The 11,766-nt window shown below is 51.4% G+C and overlaps 1 protein-coding gene across 1 annotated transcript in view; it reads right to left on the bottom strand.

The window, feature by feature from the left end:
* Positions 1–11,766, bottom strand: part of JAKMIP3 (Janus kinase and microtubule interacting protein 3) — a 157,382-nt gene that overhangs the window by 96,703 nt on the left and 48,913 nt on the right. The window contains 1 exon segment of the mRNA XM_074297199.1: positions 5,798–6,033. Within this exon segment, the coding sequence (XP_074153300.1) occupies positions 5,798–5,932 (135 nt within the window). The 5' untranslated portion in view covers positions 5,933–6,033.

Below are 11,766 nucleotides of genomic sequence, written 5' to 3'. Positions count from 1 at the left end.
CTGTATAATCTTTTATATATCAACTTGAGTTCTTACCTAGTAATCCTAACAGAAAAATTGAGATACTAAAAAACCACTGGTGGAGTTGTATACTGATTCAACCAAAGGGATATGCATATCCTTGATCCACCAATACCACTGCTTAGTCTGTACCCCAAAGAGATCATAAAAATGGAAAAGAACCCACATGTGCAAAAACATTCATAGCAGCTCTCTTAGTAGTGACAAAGAATTGGAAATTGAAGTGATATCCATCAACAGAGGAAGGGATGAACAAGTTGTTGTAAATAATTGTGATTTAGTACCACTGTGCCATTAGAAATAACAAGCAGGATACCAACAGAAAGACCTGGAAAGACTTACATGAATTGATGCAAAGTGAAATGAGCAGGAGCAGGAGAATGCCACATAGAGTAAAAGCAATATTGTACGATGATCAACTTATCTATTCTCAGCAATACCATGATCCAATTCTGTATCACTTGTGATGAAAAATGCTATCCCCCTCCAGAGAGAGAACTGATGGAGTCTGAAGGCAATTGAAGCATACTTTTTCTTTCTCTTATTTCTCTCGTTTTTCGTCTGTGTTGTCCATAGCATCATATGGCAAGTGCAGAAGGGACGTGCTGCCCCACCAAAGCAGTAGACAGGATCAGGGGGCAGCTACCTCCCCTCCAAAATGGCCAGAGCCCAGCTCCTTCATAAGCTCCCAGTGACAGAGAGCCTTTGCATTCCGCCAGGCACTAGGAATTGAAACTTCTTATAATCATCAGAAAGCTGTCCCACAGGAAAAGAAGCAGAGGATGTTTCAAAGTCTGAGACTCACACAAACACCTCTAGAAACGGTGCCCCCTGGGAATCCCAAGGCAATGCTACAGAGGAAAATGGGATTTAAGCACATAATGAGCCAGGGACAAGGAAGGCTCTTTCAAGGTAAGCGCTTGAAATCTGATTAGCCTTGAATGGCGAGCTGGAGCCATCTTGAGTTTCTCCAAAGCACAGTTATTATGGTTCCCAATCCAGATGGAGAGTTGTGCACTCAGAGGTACCCACACCAAGCCCCCCATTTTTACAGCCATCACCCCAAAGAGAAGCTAAATTCCATTTGTACTCAACAGACCTGTTTGTTTTACATTCCCACATTTTTTCCTCTCAGATTTTGAGTCTTCTTCCATTTAAAGACTTTTTCTGGATTGAATCTTTACCTTCTGGCTAACTGCTCCTGCTCACCTCTGCCCCACTGAAATTTAGTCTCCCATTTAGTCCTGCTGATAGGAGACGGGGCTTCTTTGTGCCTCCGAACCCTGACCAACTAATATCCCAGGGGCTCACTCGACCACTGGCCATTGGGTCAGGCTCCCTTTCCATATTAGCACAAAGCAGCAATCTCCGCTGCCCCAAACTGGGACCATTCTGAGACCGGCAAAGTGAGACTGGCTGTACTGGACTGACTGTGACTCTGATGAGGAAGCATGAAGACATTGCCTTTAGGAAAGAAAAATGAACAGAAGGGTGACCAAATGACATGAAGCTGGCACTTCCTTAGCAACAAATATCTGTTCTTCATGTATACATATATTTTATTTAATTTATACTTTAACATATTTAACATGTATTGGTCAACCTGCCATGGGGGGAAGAAAAGGAGGAGGGGAAAAATTGGAGCAAAAGGTTTGGCAATTGTCAATGCTGTAAAATTACCCATGCATATATCTGCTAAGTAAAAACTATAAAAAAAACAAAACAAAAAACAAACAAACAAACAAAAACAAATATATGTCCTTGAGAAAGACCTTCAGGGCAGAAATTAACAATTTTTTTGACTTTGTCATTTTACTGTTTGCTCTCAGCCAAGACCATCATGGGTTTTGCCCTCAGCCCAGGTGTGTCGATCCTATGATGATCCAAGGTTCACTGGGTGAAGAGTCATATAGCTCCTCCTCCTCCTCCTACAACCATGGGGAGCTGATGGCAGGGTCCGGAATCCTAGACCCTCAGTATTAGAAAGGAACCAAAAGTTCATCAAGTCCAATTAATAGCCTAGAATGAGAACTTTCTTGGTTAATCCCTCCAGCCAATGAGCAGACAGCCTTTGCTATTAACACACCATCCAGTGACACGTGCTCACGACAGCTTTTTGAGAAAGGAGTTAGATTTTTTTTTTTCTTTCACTTGAACCCAGCTGCATCTCTAACCTGTCCACCCCCTGCTCCTTGCTCTGCTCTCTTCTCGGGGACCCTGGCTCCAATCAAGCCCTATTCTGTTTCCCCCATGGTGCCTTTCCAAATCTGTGGTTATGGTGTAATATTTCTGAGGAAATGGAGCTCGGGAAGGATTTGTTTCTAACTCAGACCCTGGAGAGCAGAGACATATTAAATAAACTCTCTTCCTGACAAATGGACTGCGCTGGAAACCGAACGCCACAGCCCACGGGGTCATTCTGCAATGTGACACTTGTCACGAAATCTCCGACAGAGCACGAGCTTCACCATTTGTAAAATAAACCTTTCCTGAAGACCAAGGGGAGCAGGGCAGCTGAGGGAGTGGGGCCCAACACCTCAGCAGGGCAGGAGGAAATGCTACTGCCATTGAAAAAGCTGGCTGTTTGTCTGATTATCTCCAGAGACAGCCCCCAGAAGGGCCTTTAATGGAAAGAGAATGGCACATATGCAATCCTGATGTCAAGAAAGAACTTGGGCATATTTTTATGGGGGGATTTAATGTGTATATGTGTGTGTGTATATATATATATATATATATATATATATATATATATATATATATATATATATATATATATATATGTGTGTGTGTGTGTGTGTGTGTGTGTGTATACATTTATACACATACTACATACATATACATATATGTGTGTGTATGGATATGCTCCCCTGATCTTTTCACCAGACCCTTAGCTCCACGAGGGCTCTTCCCCATGAATCCACTTTGCCACATTCACCACTGTGTGAGAAATGCTCTTAAACCACTGCTACTTTGCCATGGCACTCCTCTACCCTAAATATTCAGTAGCTCCCCCCTGCCCGACTCCCTAACCTGCCTCCAAGCTGCCTTTTTAGCCTCATCTCACGTTGCTTCCCCTCTTGTTCTCTGAATCTTAGCCAAACTGAGCTGCTTTCTCTCTCTCACTCTCTTCTGCTCACTCTTAGCTCTTTGTCTTTGCCCACCACGGCTTGAGAGCGTGCCATTTATCTTGTTAATATTTGGGCAATGGAATGAGTGGGAGATTTTTAGCCTGGAGAAGGAGAGATTTGGGGAGGAAATGGAACTGAATTCAAGTGCTGGAGCTCATTCGTATTGGAGAAGGAGGAACTCTGTCCTGGTTGGCCCAACTGGACAGACCCAGGAGCAATGGGGAGGATCCCACTAAGGCAGATTCTGAAGCAACTAAGGAAACATGACCTAAGCATTGAACTAATTAAAAATGGCCCAGGTTGCCTCGAGACAGAATTCCCCACCAGTTAGGTTTTCAAGGAAAGGTTGGATGACCACTTGCAGGGAAGATCTGGACACAGTGGTCTAGGGACTTCTAGAGTCCTTCTCCCTCTAAGACTTTGTGGAACCTCTCCTTCCTTCAGGGCCCATCAATAGTATTATTTCCCTCAGAAAACCTTCTTCCAACTGGCCCAAAGTGGGGGGTGGGGAGCACAACAGAGGTCTCCTCATTTCCCTTATCCGTGAGCCTTCTTGGGCACTTCTCACTCTCTTGTGCAGACCGGAAAGTCTGCGAGCAGGGATGCGTCCCCTGCATCCACACTGGGCAGCCTCTCTGCCAGGCCAAGCCCACACTGGCTACTTGTTTTATTTTCCAGGGAAAGGCTCACGTCTTGCTCTTCTTTGCCACGTTCAGAATGAGCCCTAAAAGCACAGCTGGTGAATAATGAAGTTCGGCCTCCAGGGTCTAACCTCTAAGGTTTGGGTCTCTGGGGCTAATCCCACAGAGTCCCAGAGAAGAGGTCCCAGGCTAAGCGCTGGTGGCCGAGCATTAGGAAAAGCCGGGAGCCAGCGAGAGACAAACGTAGCCGGCCTTCTCCACTGTTTGCTGGGGCACCAGAAGGGAGAATCGAGAGTTGCTGCCGATTCCAGCACGGCCAGGCCGGGTCATGGGTGATCATCACCTAGCCTCTTCCCATCCCTGCTTTCCCACTAGTCTGATGGAGGCCTCCTCCCCTGCTCCCTGATGGAGGCCTCCTCCCCTGCTCCCCTAATGGAGGCCTCCTCCCCACTCCCCTGATGGAGGCCTCCTCCCCACTCCCCTGATGGAGGCCTCCTCCCCACTCCCCTGATGGAGGCCTCCTCCCCTGCTCCCTGATGGAGGCCTCCTCCCCTGCTCCCTGATGGAGGCCTCCTCCCCTGCTCCCTGATGGAGGCCTCCTCCCCTGCTCCCTGATGGAGGCCTCCTCCCCACTCCCCTGATGGAGGCCTCCTCCCCTGCTCCCTGATGGAGGCCTCCTCCCCACTCCCCTGATAGAAGCTTCCTCCCCTGCTCCCCTGAACCTCTTCCCCCCCCTCCCTGCTGCCAGATTAAGAACGGTGTGTGAGTGTGTTTGGGAGGGAGCTGCCAGGGTGTGGGTGAAGCTCCTCCTAAAAACCCATCTCCACGGGCTGGTGGTTAAGATCCCTCGATGCTGGGGAGCATCCGGACACCTGGATCACATACAAATCTCAACACACATGTACACACAACACAACACACAGTATACACACACCACACACACACACACACACACACACACACACACACACACACACACACACACTGAACAAGCACAATTCCTTGCATGACGGGACACGAAACCAGAGGCTCCATCTGCATTTCCTGCTTGACATCTGCCACTGGTCCCTGGGGCAGAGCCCGGTCCCAGCACCCATGTCACTCTTCTCCTATTACAGAACTGGGATAACCGAGGGAGGAGGGACCTCTGCTCTTCACTCACTCACCCCCTTCGGTTTTCTGAGGAGATCCAAAGAGATTAAGAAGCCTGCCCGAGAACTGGGGGAGGGAGGGGAGCTGCCGGTGGCCCCAGTCACGGGGGGCAGACGGAGCCCGCAGCACTTTCTGTGCCTCAGAAGCCGGGCCTCTGTTGTCTCCCACAGAGACTCTTAGAAGCCCCGGGGGGCCTGCCTCCTAATCTGGCTGCCATCATGATGGGTTAGAGTCAGGGTTGGAGAGTTCTGGCTCTTTCTGGGCTCACTCCTCGTGTGACCTGGGCCGGAGCCCCTGCCTTAGTCCTGGCATCCTCTGGGCTTGGTGCCTCCTGCTCTTTGCCCCGTGAGGGCAGACCGTGGACAGCAACTGCTGACTATACGGGGCAGCATTTCGGGGGGGGGGGGCACTGCTTCGGGACAGACAGACTTCCAACAGGTCTGGGGCCCGGGGTCCTCGAGTGAAGGCTGGGCAGGAGTCCCCAGCTGGCTTCTGAACATCCATTGGTTCTTTCTGTCACAAAGGGTGAGCTCCTTGTGCAAGTGCCCCTGGGACTCAGAGGTAGCCAAGGTCATTCTCCCCCTGGAGATTCCAATTCCCAGCAGAATGAATTCTGGCTTGTCTCTATCTCACTTGCAAGGCCCGTAGCTCTTCCCCAAGTCATTTAGGCTTTCTGGGCCTCAGTTTTCCTCATCTCTCGAAGGGGGCCAGGGAGGGATATTCCCTGTCTAATGGGGTTGCCATGGAGATGTGAGCTATAATTATTCCTGCAATGACTGGCCCCTTGTGCCGCCACCAACCCCTGCCACGGCCCGGGCGCCCAAGCCCCCACAGCCCCGGGGACACTCCTACCTTGCTCTTCTCTTGCTGGAGCTCTATCTGGATGTCTGTGAGCTTGGCCCGGAGGTCCTCATTGGCAGCTTGCAAGGCGGCTAAGGCGTCGGGCTTCTCCCCCTTGGTTCGGCTGCTGCCGCCCTTCTTGGACATCGTGAAGTTGTTGCGCCAGGTGGAGGGGAGCCCAGGGAACCCTCACTCGAGGCTCCAGGAGTCTCCGTTCAGCCTGTGCTGTGCTACATGGTCTCACCCACCTGAAAATGAGGAAAATCCGATGACGCCTTCGGCAGAAAAAGGACAAGACAAAGGGCGAGGGCGAGCATCGGCAGCGGCCCGAGGGGGGCTTAGCTCGGGGTGCTGCCGGGGCAGCCCCCGAACCGAAGGTGGGGAGGGTTTTAAGCAGGGGGCAAAGCCCGGCAGCACGTCGGCCATGTCCGGTGCCCCATTCCCTGTGCCTCGTGGGCAAGTCCCACCCCAGCCACAAGCAGAGAGAGGTTCTTGCTGCAGATGAATCAGTGGAAAACAGAGAGCCCGGTCCCTCCATGGGAAAAGGGGGAAGCAGTGGGAGGAGGGGGCTTCCGCTGCCCTGCACTAGCCTTGGCTTGATGGAGACTGGGTGGAGAGCAGAGTTTGGGGAGGATCGGTGGGGATGGGATGAGAAACAGGCGTGAAGCCCTGGTCCCAGTCTCAAAGGTCAGGGTCCCCCTTTGCTACTGGCCGGGTCTTCCACAGCCCTCATTTCTGATCAGTTCTGAGCCTGGGTCCCCCAAACTCCTCGGCCATTTGGAAAGCCGAGATTTCTGAAGAGAGACCAGAATCAGGCTCGAAATACCAAGGGGGTGTGGAAGGCCAGGGTGCAGCAATACTCCTCACGGTGGTCTTGGAAAATCCTGAGAAGACTGGCATGAACTGAGGCAGGATTATTGAGCAGACCCGAGAGAGCGCGGACACAGATATGGAAGAGTTTGGGGAGAGTAACCGTGAGTGTGGAGGCACCTTCCACGGGAGCGCACAGATCCTCCGAAGGATCACGCCCTGCTCTCTGGTTGTGGAGAAGGGGAGGGGGGTTACATAATACTTGGTTATGTCTGTATACCTTCTCGGTGTGCTTCAGCAGGAAGCAAAATATAATGAAAAATAATTAATTGAGTGTATGGAGAACAGACCCTACCATGACCGACGCGAGCAGAACTAGACCCACCCCTGGGAGCGAAGAGCACGGCAGCTTCTCCAGCCACCGGCGTGAACCCCCAGAGGAGTCTGGGAGCTGCACCTCCCCGCCGGGGCCCTTGCCCGTTCTCTGCCCATTGCCCACAACATGTTTCAAGCCAGGAAGTGGCCTGCTTCCCCAGCTCTGCCGCTAAGCCTAGAAGGCCCCTGAGCTGGGCAAATTCAGAAGCTTTCTGGGATGATGCAGAGAGAGCGAGCTTTCAGTCAGCTCTTCTCAGACTTTATTTCTTACTGCTCCACACACATCTTAACGGAAACGCTCCCCTCGTGATTTCACCCGTGGCTCCCGCTTCTCCCACTCTTCTCAGAAGGGTTGCTCCCTTTGTTTAAGCCTCCCTCGGCATCTCTCCCCCTTTGCCATCTTCACATACTTACGGAGTACATGCTCACTCATTCTCCCTGCCTTCTGCGCTTCTCTGTCCCCCATTTGGACTTTTAACAATGTCTTTATAAACAAAAATAAATTCCAATAAACAAAGAAAATAAAATCTGTCTGAAATCACAGGCTCCGACTACACAGTCCCCACACCATTCCCTTCATTCGGACATCACCCCAATTGTGCCCCATTCCTCGTTGTCTCCCCAGCATCCAGGGGAAGGACAAAGCAGCCCCTGAGTTATGGGCAGCCAGACATCACCAAGCACTCTCCCAGGGCCTTCCCCACAAGGAGAATCCGGAGGTCTGGATGGACTGTGCAGGCCACCCTGCCTCTGGGAGAGCCATCGCCCGGGGCCGTTTCCTCTTGTGGGGGCCCGCAGTGCCTCCCTTCTCCCAGCTCAGCACTGAGAGCCAGAAGGGTCCACGGGGACATCGGGTACAATCCCCCTGATTTTGCCAAGTTTAGGGACTACCTCAAATCACACAGGCAATAAATGACCACGTGGAACGAGAAGGGGCTTGTCTTTGAGCACACGGAGGCTGGATTTAGGCCCAGGTCTCCTCCTGCCTCCTTCCACTCCTTCAGGCCCCAACATACTCTTTCATACATTCCTAATGGAGAGGAAAGTCAGTGGTCTGGCAACACAGACGGGCCCGGAGCCCTGCGGGCAGCCGCCATGCTCTGAGCCTTCCCTTTAGAAGTGCCTTTCTCTGAATTCTCCAGCTTGTCTTGTTAAAGCTGCTTCATTAGCTATTGATGATGAAACCCATGGAGGGAGCCTGCCAAACGAGCCCAACGGCCCCAGGAAGGCTGCTGAGCTTCATCTGCCATTGATGGGGCCTCGTGTTGGGAGAACAAAGGCATGAGGAGATGCTGGCAAAGGCTTAAAAACCAGCTCAACACACACACACACACACACACTCACACACACTCACACACACTCACACACATACCCGTACACACATCCTCACACACATACACTCACACACACACACTCACACACACACTCTCACACACACACTCACACACACACACACACACACTCACACACACACTCACACACACACTCAAACACACTCACACACACACACTCACACACACACACTCACACACACACTCACACACACACACTCACACACACACACTCACACACTCACACTCACACACACTCACACACACACTCACACACACACTCACACACACACACTCTCACACACACACTCACACACACACACTCACACACACACACACTCACACACACACTCACACACACACTCACACACACACACTCTCACACACACACACTCACACACACACACTCTCACACACACACACACTCACACACACACACACTCACACACACACACTCACACACACACTCACACACACACACACTCACACACACACTCACACACACACACTCTCACACACACACACTCACACACACACACACTCACACACACACTCACACACTCACACACTCACACACACACTCACACTCACACTCACACACACACTCACACACACACTCACACACACACTCACACACACACTCACACACACACACACTCACACACACACACACACACACTCACACACACACACACTCACACACACACACTCACACACACACACTCTCACACACACACACACACTCACACACACACACACTCACACACACACACTCACACACACACATACACACACACACCACTTTTCAATTAAATCGGCAATGTATCCTTCTCCCTCACTTGCTGACATCTAGATAATCCATAAAATAACCCCCAAACCTCCGCTGGTAAGATTTCTGAAATGTTAACAATCGGCCGGTGGGTCCAAACTAGCTTCGGCACACCCCCCCCCTCCTCGCGCAAGGGCTACTAGGTAATTAAGCCCGCCTGAGAGGCTCATCAATTATGGAGGAGAACGTGTGCAGTGATTGATTTTAATTTGTGCTCAGGCTTGGTAAAGAACTTTATCTATGCCTCGGATGCTGAGAGGAGCTTGACAGCAATGACTTTGGGATGGCAAAGCCATGGGAAGCACAGGCCAATTAATAAGAATAATGCAGAATGGGGAGATAAGCCTAGGACTAGGCACTGAAGGGAAACTGAGGCTCAGAGAGGGAAGGGGCTTTGTCATCTATCAAGGGTATGAATGACTAGGAAAGGGGATGAGGGCCATGGGTGAGAACGAGGGAGAACAGAAAGAACCAATGGGCTGCTTCAATCTCCCTAAGGGAGAACCCAGAAGACGTCCATCAGCTGCCTGGTTTCTCCGTGAACAACTGACAAGAGAAATGGACAAGATGGCACAGGCTGAAGAAGATGAGCAGAGGGAGGACTCGGAACCATCCTGGAGTCTGAGGGATGACAACTATAACCCCTGAGAAGAATGATGAAGCTGGCCAGTCACCCCTGATTCTGCAGACTCGGGGCACAGAGGGAGCCACTTGGACGTGGAGCCCCTGCGGGCTCGCCAGTCTGCCAGATAGCCAAGCTCCTGCCACAGCAGCGGCTGAGTGCCCCCACCCCTGACTGGCACCACCAGGGGCCCCGGCACAAATAGCCAGCACCCTCAAGGTACCAAAAGCTCCAGTCCCTTTCAGGAAAAGGTGAACAGATGCACCTGTAGGCAGAAGAGGCTCAAATTCATCCCCAGTCCGGATCCCAAGGCAGAGAGAAAGCTGTTTCTCCTTTGTCAAGAGGACCCCTGGGAGCATCCGAAAAAAAGGGGAGGAAAGAGGAGGGCTTTTGCCCTCCTCCCGTGGGGCATCCTCCCCTCTGCTGGTCCTCTGCAGAGTCCTGGGCTAGGAGCAGAAGGGGAAGCCGTTGTTCTAGACACGCGCAAGGTGAGTGAGCGGCCAGCTGAAATACTTCCGAAGGGAAGCGCTTTCTTCTGTTGTCGCTGCTGCTGGAAGAAGGGCTTCTAGGAGACTTCCTTCCTCTACCGCGACCTCCATTCGCAGTTACTTATTTATTCATCCATTCCCTTAAGCGGATTTGGGAAAGGCTCTAGAAGGGCTTACTGAGCACAGGACCACGGAGTCCACACATATCAGCACTCGGGACGGCTCCCACGCTGAGCAAGCTCACATTCTCGAAGGCTGAGACAAGAGCTCATTGGGAGCTGCAGACCAGCCTGGTCCTGCCCTGGGGGCACACATCAGGCGTGCTTGGCCCTTGTCCTTGAGGGCTGACAAACCTAGGTAGGATGCTAATTAGAATAAGAAAGAATCCAAAACGCAGCACTTCAGACACGGAGGAGGCTGCCCAGGTCCGAACAGAGCTTTCACCAGCTCCTGACAACAGACAGCACATGGATACGCCTCAGAGCCCAGCATTGTGAGACAAGCTGGGAGGCAGCGCTCAGGCCCCCAGGGCAGCAAATGGCCCCGGGGCCTCTGTGTCTTCCTTCTGGAATCTCTGCCCCCGGGGGCTGCAAAACTTGGGAGGCCGGGCCAGCCTCTAATTTCAGGCTCATGTCAGTAGGAAGATCCTCTCAGGGAGATCCGAGCTCCAGATGGCTGGGGGAATGGCTGCATAGGAGGAGGCGGGTTCCCCTTCACTGGAACACAAGCAAAGCCTGCATAAGGCCTAGGTACCTGTGTGTGTTACAGGAGAGATGCTTACAGGTTATGAGCAGACAAGACGAGTCGTTCAGGTGCCTTCTCTCCCTTTGGTTTTGTGAGACACGTTTAGGGAAACAGTGGAGAGGGGCAAAAAGCCGTGTTCACACCTGTCCCAGGTGAGATGAGCATCAGTGGTGGTGGGAAAAGGTGAAAGGTGTGAGCACAATGAAGAGACAGTCTGCCAGTCAGTCCCTACATCCATAATATCTTCTCCTTCTGTGGGACAGAGACCTGGTGTGTCATCTAAACATGTCATTGCTGCTCACTATACCACCCTTCTGCTCCCTTCCTTCCCCCTGCGGATCTGCCCTCTCCAAGTCTTTCTTTTTCTCTCCACCTCTGGATAGGAGGGCAAGGCTTGGGTTTGAATCTTGTCTGTGACACTTAGCAGCTGCCAACAATTCATTTGACCTTTCTGACCCCAGCTACCATGTTCATCCATAAAATGGGGATAATGGTCGAAAATAGGGATGGCACTTTTTATTACCTACCACTCAAGGATGTTATAGGGAAAGTACTTTTGTCTTCTGATTAGAATTGATCCTTCAGTCTTAAGAAGGATAATCAAAAAGGGGGAAAGCGTCTTTGGCCACTTAATGCAACATTTGATAAAAAAAAAGACAAACTTAATAAAAGAAGAGGAAGCACTTGCTTGCATTGATTAAGATCACCTTTCATGAAGAAAGGTCAAAGACAGCCGCATCTCACTCCTACATCCTCTGCCCTTCTGAGCGATGCTGAGTCTG

The sequence above is a fragment of the Sminthopsis crassicaudata genome, chromosome 2, assembly GCF_048593235.1.
Source record: "Sminthopsis crassicaudata isolate SCR6 chromosome 2, ASM4859323v1, whole genome shotgun sequence".
Taxonomy (NCBI): Eukaryota; Metazoa; Chordata; class Mammalia; order Dasyuromorphia; family Dasyuridae; genus Sminthopsis; species Sminthopsis crassicaudata.
Note: the sequence above shows the minus strand (reverse complement) of the source record. Positions and strands in the feature narration are given on the sequence as shown.